General features: G+C 38.9%; 2 protein-coding genes across 8 annotated transcripts in view; one reads left to right on the top strand and one right to left on the bottom strand.

Annotated features, from left to right (window-relative positions):
- Positions 1–513: 513 nt before the first annotated feature.
- On the bottom strand, positions 514–7,739 carry LOC141899439 (RING finger and transmembrane domain-containing protein 2-like). Its single transcript, XM_074785746.1, has 9 exons — positions 7,619–7,739; positions 6,807–7,233; positions 4,743–4,819; positions 4,526–4,644; positions 3,477–3,633; positions 2,839–2,985; positions 2,133–2,198; positions 1,732–1,833; positions 514–681 (listed from the first exon to the last, which is right to left on the bottom strand). The coding sequence occupies exons 2-9, from the start codon at positions 7,207–7,209 to the stop codon at positions 550–552; spliced, it is 1,203 nt and encodes a 400-aa protein (XP_074641847.1). The 5' UTR covers positions 7,210–7,233; positions 7,619–7,739; the 3' UTR covers positions 514–549.
- Positions 7,740–7,994: 255 nt separating this feature from the next.
- Positions 7,995–19,849, top strand: part of LOC141898218 (DNA replication ATP-dependent helicase/nuclease DNA2-like) — a 72,958-nt gene continuing 61,103 nt past the window's right edge. For 6 of the 7 annotated variants that reach the window (XM_074784031.1, XM_074784032.1, XM_074784035.1 and 3 more), the window contains exons 1-2: positions 7,995–8,135; positions 11,115–11,261. The gene's annotated coding sequence lies outside the window, so the exon portion shown is untranslated. The remainder of the gene's footprint in view (positions 8,136–11,114; positions 11,262–19,849) is intronic. The other variant, XM_074784037.1, reaches the window with a different exon arrangement.

Consider the following 19,849-nt stretch of genomic DNA (forward strand, 5'->3'; position numbering starts at 1 on the left):
TTGCTAATGAAAAGCCCTTCTGCCATGGCAAGAGATTAGGAGTTTAGAGCCTGGAAGTGAACCTCACTACAACCTCGTTGTACAAAGTCTTAAATCGCTTTTTGAAAATGTCTGGTGTATCTATTCCATTTGTTTTCGTTTTTTCAATTAGAAGTATTGAATTATTTGAGAGGATGAGTCCAGGCTGCAGATCAAATGAGGTTGGAAAGTACATGTATAGGGGTAGGGATCGTTGTTGGAGCACCCAGTTAACTCAGCCTAAAAAATGATACCTCGTTTCTCCTAATCAACTGGATCATTTTGTAAACTGCAATAAAATTTGTGATAAGCTCATTTCTATACCGGTAGCTGCTGGGTCTGTTATGGTTTGCACTGCACGACCCCCGTACTAACATCGTACCCAAGTTTCATCAAGATTGACCCACTAATAACAAAGCTAAGTTACTGAAAGACTCACGATAGACAGCATGAAAATGAGTCTCACAACGGAAGCCCGGGAACCAAAATACTTACACTGTTGTTGATAGAACTTGTTGGAATGTAGTTTATTCAATAGAGTTGTATGGCAGCTGATGTGGAGCCATCCCTCCACGTAGGATTATCAACGATATTAGCGCGGCACATTGGACAGGTTCTCTCTCGATCGAACCATAACGAAACGCAGTCCTCGCAGAATATATGCTGAAAACGTGAAGTCGTGAAATATAAATGCGTTAAGTAAAGAATGCACCTGATTAGCTAAAATGAACATGAATAAAAATCCTATATCAGTTCAGAATATAAATTCAATTTTGACTAACTTAATTTTGAAAAATATAACAAGAAACAAAATTCCTAATTGTATTAACCCTTTCAGTGCGTCTACACCGCAGTGCGGTGTATGAATCGGTGATGGATTTTGCAAGTACACCGCACTGCGGTGTATTGATTTAATTAGTAATTATCTCTCCTGAAAAATGGCAGCACCTGTCAAACATAGTGAAATACTAGTAACTTACGATACACCGCACCGCGGAGTAGACGCACTACGGTGGTATTCCCGTTATTCAACACACTAGGGCGGGATTTTTCAAAATTATCTCCAGCACTATAGGGTATTGATTAGTCAGCACTGAAAGGGTTAAATACAAGTATGGACTTTCCTAAATTTACATCATCGTGCATGTTTACTCCATAAACAAAATTAAATGTAAGTTAAGTATACTCGTAACTGCTTGAGTCCAAGCAGTTATAATTCATAAAGATTTCATTCTAGGCCTATTCCTTATTCTAAAGACTAAGAATATGCACGCTTGCCGTTTATGTTTACTAGGCTGGCGCAGTTGCTAGAATCATTTGTAGATTCTGGGAAAACTTTAACTTAGGCGAGGCACGCTTTTCATTCATATACATGTATCTAGCTAGCAGCAGTGAATAGATCAATACACCACATAGCAGCAAGTCTGTGTGACTCGCGTGTGTGCGACTCGCGTGTGTGCAAGCCATGAATATACTGGCACGTAAAAACGCAAGTGCGCTTTCGAAAGGAAATGTAGTTCCAACAACAAATAAATAACAGATTCCAAAATCAATTTATATTCAGAGGCGACTACTCTGATAGATAATTTCCCAGGTTGCTTAAGATTTCAGGGCTTTCAAGCAACTTTTGATCTTCAAATGCTGGTGCGAGCAAATATCTTTCTAATCAAAGCTATAACACCGTTAAAACTTAAGCTCAACTTGAATATTTACCTTACAGCTCAGGATGATTGGTTCTTGAAAATGGTCCTGACATATCGGACACGAATCGCCAGCATTTTTCACGTCATCATCTCCGGCTAATTTACCGAAAACCTGAAAACGAACGATCAATCACGATTAGAAAAAGGTTTCGTCATCCATTTTATTTTCATCGTAAGCAATTTAGGCCAAAACCCACTTAAGATTATGATAAATGAACAGAATTGTAGAAATATTTTGCTTTGAAATTTTCCTTATGAATCGCCAAGTGGGGATTTTTACCTACTAACAAGAATTGTGGAGTCTTACCTAGATGATTTTTACCTACATTACCTATTAGCCTGAATGCAATCTCAACGGACTGTACTTAGTCGTGTTTATCGAAATGAATAAAAGCGCGCATTTATACGTACCGAATCGACGTAGAATTTAGCCCAGGCATCTCTTAATTCCAGCGATTTATTCCACATCATTATCATCTGGATTTAAACCGAAAGCAACATATGTCATTTCTATTACGGCGTTCATGTCCTGCACGAGGACTGTACAGCACCATTTCACCCGATGAGGTCTGTGGTTAAGCCATGAAATATTTCAGTACAATTACCATTGAACAATCAGTTTTTATATCAATGAGGCATGTTAAGGACCAAGGATCATTACTATCATTAGTACAGGTTAAAAATTGGGCCTTTTTTAATCATTTGGAGCATGGATCCAAATCCCAGAATTCCGCAAAAATCCTCAAATTGTTATGCCCATCTGTTATGTTTTATTATGCCCATCTTGATTATCAATCTAGTAACTTGTAAACGTTATGTTCATCTTAATTTTCAATCTGGTGATTTGCAAAAAGGGAATTTTTTTTTCATTTGTCCCATCATCTGAATCGAATTCATCACAATTTTCAGTCATTTTTTTCTGCAGTTTTTATGAGGAAAATATTCAAATGAAAAATAAATCATTTCTATTTCTTTTCCTGTCCCCTTCCATTTCAAAACGCCTATTATGAAAAATTTCATATTTTCGTGAAAAGATCCGTACTCCAAATATTTCAAAAAGACCTTACATGTACTATGCGTACGGCTTTGAGCTGCAAATATGGGTACCGGTACATACCTTACATACTAGATACACGATAAGCAACACTGCTGAAAACCATTGCCCGCCGTTCACCGTGTCGGTGAGGAAATAGTACCACGGTGTTACAGGAGTTAAACATCGATAAAACTGACAAATATATTCCACGATCATGTAGTATTTACCCTAGAAACGATATATGATAAAATAAAATTTCAACTTTTTTCATGGGGAATTTTTCATTCTTTTAATATTTCTTAATATAAAAAAGTCCATTTCAAGACCAGTTTCACTTCGATAATCCAGTTCTTTTCCCACCTACGAATGAGTACTGGTGACACCAAGATGGCCGCCATTTGCGTCATAATTGGCTGATCAAAAATACCTGTCGCAGGTATAAAACATCCCTTTCCAAAGAATACCCATCAGCCATTGCAATGAGAAATGGCAAACCAGTAGGAAGCTACAGGACTCAGAATTCAGGCCAAAATTGACATTTTTGGGCACTTAAAATAGGACGGCCATCACGAGTCCGATCGACCCAATTTTTGTTGGAGTCCATATATGTTCCCTACGTTCATTACGTAGAAACACATTCATGTAATAGTGACAGTGTTTTTGTAAATAACTAAACTAAAACTAAAAGCATAGCGTTTTTCATTTCATGTACGACTTACCCTTCGTTTGAACGGGATCACCGCTCGTGGTAGAAGTGTTATCACAGTTTTCAGTATGATTGCGATGAAGCGAATTACGAAATCGGTAATTCCCAAAACCCACAGTAACGTCCAGAAGTCGACGGTCGCACCAACGTTCGGCAGTTGGAATATCAAACTGCAATCGAAAATATTATCGTATTTGATAATAATTAATAATATTTATTTCGCCATGTATATATGCAGTATAAATGATATATAGATTACAAACAATTTACACACGTACATGGCAGGATGCGTGGAAAGCCAATGGAGGCAGTGTCCCGTAGGGATCCAAGCACCCACAAAAAAAGATCAAAATTTAATGAGATTAGGTAGAATGAGGGTGAAATGGGAAAGCGAAATGGGAGTATCATTCGAAGAGCATCAAGACAAGCCATAGACAATGGTTCCTGGGCTCAGGCTTCAACTGGAACTCCGAAATTGTTAGTTCCCATTGCATTTAGGATATGTTGTACCTGGGCCCAATAGCTAAATAAGTCGAGACAATTTTTGGAATTTAGACCCCGTTCCTCAGTTATGACATCATCCTTCAAGGTAATTTCCCTGAAAAACAGTTTATAGTGCCTAGTTCTGCTGCTAGGTGGCGCAATGGGCCCATTGTTTGCACTGCATAACTAGACCCCCTTATTGAAATCGTACCCAAGTTTCATCAAGATCGACTCGCTATTAATGAAGCAGAAAGGCAGATACACACAGGCCTACACACTCACAGACATAGCCTACTAGACAGTACGAGAATAAGGGTCTCTCACGGAAGCCCGAGAACCAAAAATTCATAGGGTATCGTAATTTTAGTTATATTACAATACAGTCCACCCGCTTAGATTTCATACGGGCTCAGCCTACTAGACAGTACGAGAATAAGGGTCATACGGATAGATTTCATACGGGCTCAAAAATCAAGAAATCCAGTGCACATTAGTGAACTTGGTGGATCATCGCTGGCCGAAGCAGCATTATTGCCAGGTGCTCGTTCCAGCAAGTCACAATCAATTACCATACGATACCTTAAATAAAGCTTCTGTTCTCGTAAAACGTAGTAGATAATGAGTATGTTTCCGACGAGAAAACCGACTAATCCGAGTAACTTTCCAGTCGATCGCAGCTGTTGACTAGTATCGTTTTCCTGAAAAATGTGAAGTCAAGAATCTAAGCATTTTTGGCGCAGGGGCAACTGAATAATTGATCACAGGCAATATAATATGTATATCACTAAGGCCCTACCTTTTGTGCGATCTGTTTTTTCAGGAAGGCATTAGTCTGATAAAATGTACCGTACAGCCCGACAAGAATGAGAATACCTATTAAAACAGAGATTACAAGCTGCAGTTGAGTACCAAGCCAGAGAGAAGGCCAATACTAGTTGCCTTATAAAAGTTTCAAATTTTCAAACCAAAACTTAACATGTTTAGATTGAATACTAGACGGCTATAGGCGCCAGCAGAATACAGGCCCCCCGCACCGCAAAGGGAGCTGTTGCAACTGTGCATGCATCATACAACAATATCTATCAAAAATACAATATATGCGAATTCCTTGTCAAATCTATTTGAATGTAATGGAATTCTGGTTCCTACAACATCTTTATCGAGATTGAGGGTCTTGCAAGGGGAAAATTGTGATTTCATTCATTCAAGTAACCCCATATCACACAGAAAGTGATGGTCACGTAATAAATCAACAGTTTCTATTTTGAAATTGATTGATTTTATTACGTTTTGTGTTTATCAATGTTGTATTTTTCTATTACACCTCCACTTAAATCATTCATCGATCGTCTTAAACTAGGGCTTATGGACGCAAGCGAACTCAGTTGTCATCATGAAGTGGCTGGCTATCAAATTTTCTGATCTCATGACCTTCAAATGACCTTGACCTTTTTGAGTCTCAAATTGTATTTCATTTTAAATTGTCATCTGGGCATGGTCATCAAATTGCGACGGTTATGACTGTAGGCTATACCGTGAAAAACTAATTAAAACAGGTTCAATGTATGAAATTCTGGAATAAATTTCAGATAAGTCGTATGTACGAAGACTTTATCAGTAAGTATCGCATGATATTTTATTTAGTCACATTTCATTGAAAGCCACCTTATCAACAAAAGTCAACTAAAAATGTGAATTCAACAGTTGCAAAATAAATTTTCATGTAGTTCCTATACGGCACACAGGGCTAGCTAAAGAGATCCGATTGGTTAGAATTCATATTGTTTTCGCAACAGCCTAAATTCTTATATCCGTGGTATATCATGTACCGCACAATAAGGAGATCAAAATATTTACACAGATTTTTTACGACTTGTCACTTGTTACTTTTTTTTAACACAGAATTCAAGCGAACATCATCTATTTTTCACATCGTTGACCCCTGACATATCCGTGTCTTTGTTAAGGCACACTATTCATGGTTATTGAAAACATGGACAATCTTCAAGATCACGTTCCATAGGTCTGTGATAGATCTAACTCTCTTGAGTTACAATAAGTTCATATTCAATGTTCAGACCATGATATTCAGAGAAGTGGTACATGTCATTCTTCGACTTTAAGAGGAAACACCAGGCACAAATCCGAAAGGTCTAATGGGCTTTGTACAAGACTCTCGAATGTTTTGATAAGCCCAGTTATGAATGTACTCTTAACAACATTTTACACTGCCATATTACATGGAATCTTAAAAACTTCTCTTGCAAAATTAGTAAGATAAGGACAGGTTTTGTGCTTAATAATTGCTGTAAAATGCATGTCTCACCCATCAACAAAGGTAACACCTTTTATAATCTATGTCCAGTGGCAGTTGTACCGATGTGACGTTAAGTAAATTGTAAGAAGAAGGGTGTTTTCGCGTCAATTGACTATGCATAAGCACAGGGTTGCACACACAAATTGATTTGAAAAATAATTTAAAGAAAATTTACAGAATTTAAGGGGGACTGCGGGGATTTGAGGGGGAAACTCAGAATTCTCGAGTTTTTAACCCCTGGGCCCGGTTTCACGAAAAAGTTTAAGCCTAAATCGGTTATGTTTTAATTGTTGTCCTCATTGAAAACATGAAGTAACCAATGGCAATTATACCAAAAATTTTAGTTTAACTTGTTTGTGAAACTGGGCCCTGGGGCCGGTTTTATAGGCAGGTATTACTGGGATTGAATCCACAGGTAAACACAATTTACTTCAATAAAGGTAACCCCTGGATTAAAGGTAATAATGGTCTCTAAAACCGGGGCCCTGAATATAAGGGTATATAAGGAATTCGAGGACCCGTCGGGACCCTGTAAGTACTCACCGAATCGGTGTTCATATAACAGTTTACACAGAACTAACAGTATGAACGGCGCGCTGTGTTGCATCAATTTCCACACTATTTTCAACGGCGCAACGTTCTGTCCATTGTTATTGTTATTACCACTGGCGTGTGTATGCCCGGCAGCGCCACCGCTGCCACCGCCGGCAGTTGCCGTGTTCTGATGATTCATCGTTTCCGAATCCGACGAGGGCATATTGACGACGAAACTACCGTCGTTGTCTTCGTCGGACGGCTCCTGTTGACTCGACGTCGAGTTATTATCCGAGCTGCCGGTCGCCGCGTTCGTTCGAGCCTCGTTTAGGTCGAGGTTCGGGAAATAGTTTTGCAGAACGGCGGCGATCTCCGGCGGAATTTGTCGCTGTTGGCGACCGCTCGACGCCATTGTTGTCGTGATTTGCTATCTAATCTGCAATCGGAGGGAATAAATTTCTAATCAAAAGGAATTCGTCCAAAAAATTGTTTAAAAAAAGCCTGATGACATTTTTGAAAATTTAACGCTGTGCATCTCCTCAAAGTCGACCCATATCAGTATAATAAAGAGTTGATTGAATTAAAGAACTATTGCACAATCCTTTTTTAGAAGTCTTTTTGTTTTAAAAACAGTACGTTCCTCCTGGAACTGCTGAACTCAAAGTCAAACTGTCAATCAGGAATCATCAACAGAGATCATTCTCAGCCTAGGCTACTCTTCACGTTAGTCATTTGAATTTGATTCGATAAGTACAATACAATACTTTAATAAATTTATTTACGATGAAATTCATGCGACGTAGTATTCAATTAATCATTACCTAATTGTTTAAAGTGATCCTGGTCCAAAAAATGCAGGGCTTTTCACGAAACTAATATTACACATACGGCCTCAAAATCTTCTATACTGCAGTCGCTGCAGCATATCCCGTGAGAGGTCCTGAACCGCGAAGGCGCCAAATGGCAGTAAGAAGATAGAAACTCTGATTAGGCGTGACGACTGAAAAAGTACTATACTATACTTTCGATTCTCTTTTCTGAAATCCGAACTTCATGATCATGGTTAAAGTCATGTTTAGACGTGAATGAAATTAAAAAGTAACCAATGCGACCTCCAACTACATGTAGGGCGCCTGGTGTCCCGTGTGCGCGCATACTAGGATCTTCATAACACAAGAACCCGGAACTAATATTATTGGGAAATTCGGGGAAAACCCAGATCCCAATCCGCTTGTTTTCATTTTCGTTTTCGTTTTCGTTTATAAGCGAGACTTATTTAATTAGGGATTGGATATGTTTGCCGGTACATTATCCGCGAGCGTTTTAATTATTAGCAAGGTACCAGTAATCGTTTTTGGCTTAATTGTTTTCATTTCAGAAATGGATTTACAATACACCTGACGGCCAATTCGTCCACAGGGACTTGTCACGACTGATAATGGATGAGACCAATGATGGGGGTACCAGTATCCCTGCAACTGTATAATAAAATAACAAGGGTGGCAACAAATTTTCAATCTGACAATGACTTCTCCACTTCAATCGACTGTAATTCCAAAAATTCTCAACCGATTCACATGAAATAAGCTTTAATACAACCTAGAAGACTTTCTGCTTCGAACGAGCCTACAACCACCACTCTCCGACAATTATCTCACAACGAAATCACCTTTTTTGACGAGAGATAGCTCAAAATGGAGGTGTACCGATTCTATGGTGGACAGCAAAATGGTCGTTTTTTTCAATTCAAACGATGATTTCTATGTGAGATCTTAGAGAAAACCCCAACAAACCATACATTTTTTAAAACTACGCGGTCATACCTGTACGCTTATCTCATTTATTTGTATAATCCACGCGATGGGTGAGCTCACAAGCTCAAAATCGAAAATGAGGACGAACACGGCGTTCAACTTGTCAGCAACTGGGCGGCCATTAATCACGTGATATCGTAGTAACGGGCTAAATATTTCACGCGCATTGATTGGCTTAGAGATTTCGAAAAACATTACAAAATTTATTAAAAGTTCTGTTAATTAATAAAATATCCGTATTATGAAAATATAGTGCAACATTCGTCTGAGGGGTGGTATTATTAGCAAACATTTCCTTTTTTCAAGTCTACAGACGTAGACTTGTCGCGGTTTTATTAACATAGCCCGAACCTGCACGTCACGTGATTAATGGCCGCCAGCGCGATAGTGCGAGGTGACTTTTTCGTATATTTGTTCGATTTTGAGCTTGCGAGCTCACCCATCGCGTGGATTATACAAATAAATGAGATAAGCGTACGGGTATGACCGCGTAGTTTTAAAAAATGTATGGTTTGTTGGGGTTATCTCTAAGATTTCACATAGAAATCATCGTTTGAAGTGAAAAATACGACCATTTTGCTGTCCACCATAGAATCGGTACACCTCCAATTTGAGCTATCTCTCGTCAAAAAACGGTGATTTCGTTGTGAGATAATGGTCCTAGAGTGGTGGTTAAAGGCTCGTTGGAAGCAGAAAGTCTTCTAGGTTGTATTAAAGCTTATTTCATGTGAATCGGTTGAGAATTTTTGGAATTACAGTCGATTGAAGTGGAGAAGTCATTGTCAGATTGAAAATTTGTTGCCACCCTTGTTTTTTATATTATACAGGGATAGTGGACCTGGTCATTGATATTGGTTTTATTCATTCACTATCAATTGTGACAAGTCCCTGTGAATTCGTCCTACCCACCTAGTCTTGTCCTAGTCCTAGATGGGCTTAGTGAAATATCCGATCGTGAAACTTAACCACAGATAGGTTACTGACTACTACCCACCCACAGGGGCTCGTATCAGAGTTGTAGGTAATGTAAATTTGATAATCTGTTAATATACCTAACCGCAATATTCAGAAAATATAGAATGTTTTGCACATTAAGCCCTCGATCATCAAAATCGGTGAAGGATTTCGCGTCCAACTCAACATTTTAAATTTCCAATTCGGCAAAAACCGGCGTCATAGCATTTTCCGCTCCAGGCAATTTCGGCCCTAATTTCGCGTTCAAAGACATAATTCATGAACTATTATTAATCAGAAGGTATAACGGTATTAGTTTCATTAGAAGCAGCAAGCTATTAGCTTTCATATCATGGATTATTGAAATTGGATCATTAGAAATAACTAAGAAGTAAGAGACTGAAGTTGAGTAGTGTGTGAGCGTCGTTAGCCCCCTTGTTATTTTATATATACTCTATACATTGGATTAACAGATTATCATTTTTAGCCCACTTGGGACTTAAGTCCAGCGGGCTATTGCATTCACTTTTCGTCCGTCGTCCGTTCGTCCGTCCGTAGACGGAATCCAGTTATAATGGGAAGTTTTGAGGATGCTTCAATGTAATGTCTTGATATTTGGTTTCTACCCCAGCTCAAAAACTGGCCCTGTCAAAATCAAGATGGCAGACTGGCAGCCATTGTTGTTTGCCAAAATCAGCACTTTTTACACATTTTTGTAATCAATGACTAACCCCTACTGGGGTTAGTCATTGATACCTGGTTTAATCCATTCACTATCAATTGTGACAAGTCCCTGTGACGAAGTGGGACATCTTATCACAATTGAAAGTGGTGAAAATCAGTATAAACCCCAGTCCCTGTGTTATTGTTCCAGATCATTGAACACATTAGTCCCTGTGAATAGGCCTACAACTATTCTCTAAACACTTCCATTCTTCCATTAGATTAATTTCATGATGGCAGAGAATAGGCAGATTCGGTTTTGTTTTCATGTAATGAACTGAGGTGCGCAACTGAGGTGCATAAACTGAGTGCTCAGAATGAACCTCATCGCATCTATTTTTCACAATTTTTCTGGGGAGGACTCCCAGACACACCCTTATGGCTTCGCCCCTTCGGCATTCACACTGTTACGGCTTTACCATCCGCGCTTTCATTTGCCCCCCCTTTTCAAAATTCTGGGTCTGCCCCTGCTTGTTGGAATTGGCTAAGGGAATTTGCTAGGCTATAGCACTTAACCCTAACCCAATAACCCTCTTACCCTCTGGACCCTCAAACACCCTCTCGACCCAATTTTCACTCTAACCCTTTTTATCACAATTTGGCTAAATACCTCAATGTGAAATATAACTGGATTCAGTCTAATATCCAGTTCCTTTTGTGATAGTTTCCGAGGCCTTATCGTCATTAGTTCTTGAGAAGACTAAGGTGTGATATTTTGATAAGTATATCTTGTTATTTAGGCTATAGGCCTCTTTAACAAATGACAATCACACAAACTATAACTTACATAGTAATTATGGAGTCAAGATTTATTCCATATTTCTAGGACTAAGTGACACGGGATTGTGATATGGTTTGATCCAGAGAGTGAATGCACTGAATGTGTCCTGTTATCCAGTACTTCTACTACATGTAAGCTGCTAGTCTAAATACTGAATATTCATCGCTGCAACAGAATCTTCTTACCAAACATGTAAGTCGTTTCGTAAACACTTGACCAAGCTTATCGACATTGTTTATCCGTTATGCCTGTATGCATAATCACAGGAAAATCCTTGGAATGAACTCTTACAGAACCTGTGGACAAAGTTTCATAGACCAGAACCCATTTCCTCAGTTGCCGGTTAAGTTTTATTCTAAGAGTTCAGAAGAGCTCATTTCCAAAGTTTTATCTCTTTGGTTGGATGGGCCAGTTCCATAGTCATGGCTTAGACTTAAGAACAGTCTAAGACCAACTTAGTTATGTAGTGCAATCTATCAACTTAAGACCGGTCTTAATATTTAAGACCACTTTTGGACTTAAGTCTCGTTGCACCGTTGTGACTTAAGTCCAAAAGTCGTAAATCTTAAGACTGGTCTTAAGTTGCTTGATTGGCTATAGAACTAAGTTGTCTTACAATGGTCAGTCTAGACCGTGACTATGCAACTGGCCCCTGGACTCGGGAGGTGCCAGTTCGTTGGAAAAACCATTTGTTCTGTTCATTACTGGTAGGTGTGGTGGGTTGGTAAGAGACGTCAAATCAAATCAATAGATTCATAGAAATTCTATCATAATGAGAAAAGTGTGGAATCCTATCACAAACTAGTGCTAACTCTTCCTGATAGATGGCAGCCATACTTAAAGCTTCACCATTATACCATGGAAATGGTTGGAGTGTAAATAAATCGTAATCGTAATCGTAATCGGTGATTCCACTGGAGACGTGCACAGGGAAGCGAGTACGACAGGCAATTCAATTCACCATAGATTATCGAAACATATCCAGATACCTGGGGAATCTAATGCAACGTTATGAAGATACATGTCTCTCAAGGAGTTGACCTTTTTCCAATGATTGAAATGAAGATTTTGTTGCACGAGGCGTATACTACATGCATTTTCAAATTTTGACATGAAATTGAATACCTGTTGATTATTTGACTAATTAATTAGTTTTTATCAATCAACTTGTTAGCTAATGTTATCAAAAAAGAATTTGACAATGTAAATTTTTAGAAAAATCTAAGAATTTTTGATGTCAAAGTGAAATAAATTTGTTTGATAAAACCCAATCTAACTACTTAAATAATTAGTGCTTTCTAATGAGCTTGCAGAACATTTTTAAGTTAATTGTTAGAAAGTGAAAAATTCTTTTTGTTCGATGTGGCCCGATCTACAGAAGTTTTTTCAAAACCAATTTTGAATTTTCTTGCAAAGTTTACATCAAAGCAGAAGATGCCTAGATCAATATTTTTGATGTTTGGTTCGTTGAAGACCTGATGAAAATTTTTTTTTAGAAATTTTTTTCTTGTCCTAATCAGAAGTAACTTTTTCCCATTAATTCACATTTCTAATGAATTTTACTTGATGTAGGTGTATTATTACTAACATTTTATTGATATTTATATTTTCCAAAATAAGGCTTGAGCTGATAATGCATTTATATGGTTATATCTAACAAAAAAGGCCCGAAACCACATTTAAAATCAACTCGGCTTTGGCGACTTTACTGCGCGTCGGTCAAAACAAATGGGTCTTCGGGGCAGTTTTGAAGAAACTCCCTAGCAAATGTAATTGATATAATACGAAAGTGGTGTTTGAAGTCTGAATCTGGCGTCTGATTTGCTGATGCCGTTTTCTTCTAATTCACCTGGTATTGTTCCTGAGAAATTGTGCTTATTTTCGGATGATGTATCATCGTACAAAAAACACAGCCCGAAGCCGAATATCGAGTCTTTAATCTCGACTATTTAGATTACTGCGAACAAGGTTACGATCGTTTTTAGGCGGGTTTGTTTATTCCCCCTGAAGAGTGAATTCTACATAACTGCACGCGCAAGGTTGAATATTTCCGCTCTTTGCCTTTGTTGTACGTGTATGGATTTTTTTTCACGAATGTCAAAACTGAATTTTCGGCACTGAAACCTTAAACTTTGTGTACTCATTTCTGTTTTATTGAAATGGATTTTCACTATAAGGTTTTTCCTTTCCGGTTTACCGATTAGGCAGGGGTGGATCTTAAGCTGTATCCAGTGGTGCAGTCAAGCTGCAATGAACTGGGGGTTATCTTGATAGGAGTAAGCTAAGAATCGGTTTGCTGTATATGGTATACCAATGACTAGAATTGGATATTTGTTTTTGGTGTGCACATGGTGGCTGCTGACCTGGAAATCTCAGGGAATCAGAAAAATCTTGATCAGGGGATTTTGAGAAATTTTGCAAAAACAAAACCTGGAAAACTCAAGGAATTTGGATGACCACGCGTTTCATTATCAATATGTGAATCGTGAAAAATGAATAAATTATCACATTTTAAACCAAGAAATCCCTCGGGATTTACTTAGGGAATTTTGTGTTTTAACATGGAAGGATCAGGGGAAAACTTAGGGAATTGGCGGAAGTGGACAACCTGTTAGAACATCACCACACCTGTCGTGTTGGGATCAAAACTGGGGGTTAACTCGACTGCAGTAGTTCCAAGCGGTGGCTGAAAACTGTGTACCTGGCCCGTGCCGAGCTTTTTTGAGGGGCAGTTCTGTATCAAGAAAAAGGGTATTTTTTTCACCATGAAAAGGGGTACTTTCCTATTGAAAAAGGACTGATCTTATTTTCTACCTGAATGAATAAGTTGAGAATGTATTACTTTTCATTTTCCAAAAAAAAACATGACAATTGTATCCAAATTTCCAAAAATCTTGACCCAATTCTTTTTACACCGACCTTTTGAAGGGCACCTTTATCAATGACAATTTGCCCCGAACCCCATCCCTCGACGCGGGCCTGCAATCGGGATTGATTTTGTTATCGTTCCATATTGTCGGGGACTCTTGAGTACATATGAATATCTACATTATCACGGAAAACATATATACGACTGATTGCGAAAGAGAAGGACATTTTTATCTGTCGGCCTTGTTAATTGGCCGTTGTCCAGAGATCGCATCTGTGCGCTCATTCATTCGACGCCCCGGAAAACGCTTAATCAAGTGATCACCCGACCCACCGACTGACGGACCTCTGATCGCATATTTTCCTTCCGCTCTGGCGGCCAACTATTCCGCGGCAATCAAGGACTCTCGAAATTGCCGACGCATTAAATCTAGACGGTGATTACTGAATTGATTCGACGTAATCTCGGCTATCTGAAGTATAAATAATGATCTCCGGCCATACGCAAAACAAACAGAAAATACAGACTATTGCTCGTGTATAGGACGAACAAAAGAAGTCAAGTGATAAAAATATTGTCTTTTTAAACCATTATACATCTAAGCATCTTCCACTATCTAGTGAGGAAATTAGATGATTTATTACTAGTGAGAAAAATGCATTTGAATTTAATTGAAATGGAGAATGAAATTGAATCGCGGTAATCTAGTGCCACTAGCGATGCTGGCAGAATCCTCGCTGAATCCTCGCTTGCCACAGTAGCGTTGCTGGTATCCATTAAATTGGTTTAGTAGGTTTAGGTGGAATCTACTGTAATCGGGATATGAAAGTGATGCGGACACTTCCGCGAAATTTGAAATTTTTCTCCTTTGAAATTCCTCGAAAACTCCTTATATCCTGGATTGACTGACCTGTAGAGACCCAGAAATTGCCAAGTACAAATTGCTACCGTCCAACAAGATCCGAATTAAGCAGAGTCTACTCAGATATGGCAAACAAATTTTGTCCTTCGATCCGGTTCGTTAAGCGCTTTCACTGTATGATCAAACTCAGATATCCGTATCATTAGATTCAAATATTTCTGAAGTCGGAAACATTTTTGTAGTTCAATAAGATAAAAGCTGCATTGATTCAATCATGCAGTTTCGATCAATGAGTGAATGTCCCTTCCGACTGGTCATTAGCCGCGATCACACGAGCACTTTTGTGCAACAACTATTCACAGGTGCCAAATGGGCCCGAGCCTGTTTGGCTGGGCCAAATTTGGCCCAAACAAAAACGTCGGACCAGGCCCGAGCCAAATTTTAGCACCAGACATGATTGCGTTTGAATTGCAACTGGCACCGGAAATGATCCACTTCGCTTTGTTTGAGCATTGTTTAGTATCGAGTGAATGGTTTGCGTGTGAACCCGCTCTCTAATTAGGCACGGGCCAAAGTTTGGCCCGAGGCTGATCTGTGCCAATTTTGCCTGGGCCAAATCATCTCCCTGTGATCGCGGCTATTGAGTCTATACCATAATTGGACAAAATTGATTACTTCATCTTATTTTTGAAAACAGTGTTCATCAAATAGTGGAAATATTACAAATCTATTTTTTTCAGTTGATTGCATTAACAAGAGGGCTTTTCAAAGCGATTGTGAGTCGAAAAAAGTAATCATAAGGCAGGCCTATTCAGTGATAAGTGACCTCGGTTCAGGTCATGGCGATATACTCTCATGAGTTTCAAATGACCGTATTGTATTGTAATTTTTGAAAACGTAATTCGATAATTGAACACGGTATTCATAACTTTTAATGCGGCGAAAGGTCGTTAGTCATCTGACCTTGGAACGTAATTAAATTTTCATGTCCGATACGAATGTCGATGGACACGTAGGCCAGTAGCGGTCAGTTCACGCTATATTTAGCTATTAATATCAGTAAGCCTTTACCGATGTAACACACTTGGCAGCCGTTTTTGGCAGCATCGCAACAAGTCTTCATCGCGATAATGATAGCAGCATCATTTGCCAAGGACGTCGGTACATTTCAAATGGTAATTCCTAGAAATGAAGTTTATTAATAAAATCGTGTGGCCTGGTGGCTGGAAGCTCTAATGAATTCTATATAGTTATAGTCAAAGCTGCATCGATTCAATTGTGCAGTTCTGATCAATGAGTGAATGTCCCTTCCAACTGGTCATTGATTCAAAGTACTCGATTTATTGATAGGTTCGAAAGCCTATAATTTTTCCAGCAGCTGTATTCAACGGCCTTTAATTTTACTAAAAATTCACCTTCTGGTGATTAACGCCCAATGAGCTGATGTCGGGAAAATTATATTTAGATTAATTTACGACAGATTTATACCAGGTCAAGGTCATTTTGATTAATTTAGGTCAAACACATATAGTAGTGCTGTATTGTACTATATACATGTATTATTAACTGTTTGAACGATGTCAAGGTTGTTCGATATGATTTCTTGAGTTCTGATTTAAAATTACAACATTTGGGTCAATATTGTACCAAGAACTGTGCAACTGGACTGAGATGACTTATCATCTGAATCCAAGGAGTCAAATCAAATTAGAAATTTAAAAACTAAAGGAAGATAAGAAGGATATTTTCATCACTTACTGTAAGCGTCAGCTCACTCATGCTGCTGATGTTCCCAATTAGCAAAAGCATGGATTGAGAGTTGTTTCTTCTGTTCTCGAACCTTACTTAACCCTCAAAATGATGAAAAAATCTAAATTTTCCTCTAAACAACTCTTTAATGTGTGCATAAAGTACTTTCGCAGAAAGTGTAGGTTTGATAAGCTTTTTGAATATTTTCATCCGCCGGAGATTTAACAATAATCGGAGGAAATTAGACTAGCGGTGATTGCGACCCGTTTATCATTAATCGCGTTCGAATTATTCGTTCTTGACAACAAGGCGCGTGCGCGCGCGAAATAGATTTCTCCGGCGATATGACCGAATGAAAAAATGTTATTATCTAATATCGGGTTATAACGGTGCCAATTGCAGCTGCGTGTTTCTTTTTAGCGCGAGATGGCTGAACGAACGGCGATAGTTTCTCCGCTGCCATCTTCAGAGTAATTACACGTCGCGCAGGAGTTCTCATCTCAAATTTCCTGTTATTCTCCGCTCGGTGGTCGGCAATTCTCTCCCGTGTAATAGTGATATTCTATTGTGTCCTTTTCTTCGAAGAAAATCGCGACTGTTTTGCACGCGGTTTGTTTTTAGTTTGTCCAGTCCATCTGCCCGGCGATGTTCTTCACTTTGCGACTCTTTTTGATAAACCAGTAAGTTGGACAGGAAACATAGACCGGGTCCCTATGACTCCTTGTTTCTTCTCCCTCTAAATGGAAAATGATTAAAAATCCGTTGATTTGAGCAAAATGTCCGACGATCTTTTAAAGCTCATTCAATTTGAGAAAGGCAATTTGAAATTTCGGTCTAGTTAGTAGCCCTTTAGTAGACTACACCTAAATTTGGTACAGTTGGGACCAGGATTCTTTAGTAGTGTATAGAAAAAAAGACTTTGCTTACAAAACCAGCAAAATAATGGTTTACTGAGATGAACAGTACCGATTTAGGAGGAGTCTACTGTAATCAGGATAAGTGATGTGGACGAAACGCTTAGTATTGTCACCTCATTTAAGTCAACAGCATTTTAAAGATCGTCACACCACCTAAGTCATCTCTATTTTTGAATCCCAATTAGAAATTCCAATCCAAGTAAACTAAGTGTAAGTTATCATTCGGATAAGTTGTCAATATAATGATGGTGGCGACTATCACGACTTAACAGATTCATTATGCTAGAATTTACTGAGTGTATTAAGTGTTTTCAAAGGAAAGGTATAACGATAATTTGATAGTAATAATGATATAATGATATAATGAAGGATTCTCATCAAGCCTGAAGGCTGTATGGATTCATGATCTTTTCCCCGTTAATATCCTGATTATCGGTGTTCGAGTCCGCCGTCGTATTTCCACGCGAGAACTCTCAGGAAATCATTCTACGGTTACTCGCGTCGAGCACGTCTGCCTTAATTGTTGGCTCGCATCAATTAATATAAGATTTACATCGCCGATACTGCGAGTTATTAAAGCTGGCAAATGTCACGGGCCGATCCGGGGGGGGGGGGGGACATGTTGTGACCATGTCGACCAATAAAAACGGTATATATTCTTAGGGCGGAAAGGCGTATTAGTGAGCGTGGAAATACTAGCGCTGTAGGTGCAACACGCCTTTCCCCCAGAAATTTTTCAAATTTTACCATCATTTTAGAGCTTTCTGAGCATCTCTGAGAGGTATTTTGTCAAGAAACGTAAGTTATATATTTAGGAAAAATATCTATTGTGTATCTCAGGTGGTAACAATGGCAAATTTTGATACAGAGAGAAAAAATAAAAAGGGCACCTTAACATTCCGACCGTGTCGGGCGACAATCTGACAGTCTGTCTAAATCCGCCCCTGAATGTCTTTGATTTTATACGTTCATTCGAGTTGATCGTGTGTAGCATCGATGTTAAACACGATATCTTTTTTCGTGAAACTGGATCCAGGGCTGGGTTTCATAGATGTAGAAGCAAAATAGTCCCTGGGAACATTTTGAAATTTATCAGTTATAACCATGGTTTTGCCGTCGTTACTATGGTGGTTGTCACCCAGGACCCAGTTCCACAGTTGTGGGCTTAGCTAAGATTTGACTTCGAGTTAACTCATTGAAAATGAACTAATTTTAACTCAGAGTTAACTCTAACTCAGATCTGTAGAACTGGATCCTGAGAGATTGAGAATTAACCCTAGGGATAACTTCGATCCTCAGTCTATGAAACCGGGCCCAGGGCTCAGTTTCACAAAAACACTCAAATTTTTGTTATAATGCCATTGGTAACTTCATGAGGACAACAATTCAAACTTAACCATTCTAGGCTTATAAGATTTTAATTTTTTCGTGAAACTGGGCCCAGAAGAATATGGTCTAAAAGCGTCAAAGTTTATAACTGTAAACTTTCTTATGAATAATCGTGCTAATTGAAATGATTTCCGTCTATAACTCAGATTCTTGGACAGCCAGGCCAGCACGCTGGTGCCTGGATATTTCATGGCCAGTTCCTTGAACTGCTAAGGGCGAATGATTGATAGCTTCAATTGGTAGTAATGTGTTAATGGAATTTGTCGCATTTCTCGCGTGATAACGCATAGATTTAAAAGAAAATCGACAAATTTGAATTCTAAGAATGTTCAATTAATGACTTCTGTTAGAAATCTGAGGCAGATTCCGTGGTTCCTGGTTGAATTTGAATCCAGAATCGAACTAGTAGATATAACGCAGATTTTGGGCTTGTGTGGACTTTGTCTAGATGCTCTGACTAGACGCAATGTACAATGCGATTGAGATCCGAATGTCTCATGAACTTCATTGCGCCCAAATTATCTGCGTTTAACTTATATAAGCTGTGTTTACACGGGTGCCAAATGCCCGTGCCCGACCCAAAACGTCGGACTAGACCCGAGGCAAATTTTAGCGCATGTCCTATTGCAGGTGTGGATCCAGAGACCAATTTTGAAGGAGTTATCAAATCCAAAAAATGCACTTTGATGTCCAAAATGGCGATATGTGTACTCATAAACTTTGGGGGCCAATTTTGAAGAACTTGTCACATCCCAAAAGGGTATTTTGATGTTCAGAAAGGCCAAGGAGCTCTATCGCTTTGTTATGGGCCAATCATCGTTGTTGACAAATTAGAAAAAGGCACTCAAAAATGTGATGGACGCGTGCAAGTCTCACAAGACTCCCTCGATCCGCCCCTGAATTATTGTTATACAAGTGAATTGCTACTGGTTCCGGAAACGACTCAATTGGCTTTGTCTCAGCATTTTTTAGTATTGAGTGAGTGGTTTGCGCG

Source organism: Tubulanus polymorphus, chromosome 2 (genome assembly GCF_964204645.1).
Source record: "Tubulanus polymorphus chromosome 2, tnTubPoly1.2, whole genome shotgun sequence".
In the NCBI taxonomy this organism is placed as follows: Eukaryota; Metazoa; Nemertea; class Palaeonemertea; order Tubulaniformes; family Tubulanidae; genus Tubulanus; species Tubulanus polymorphus.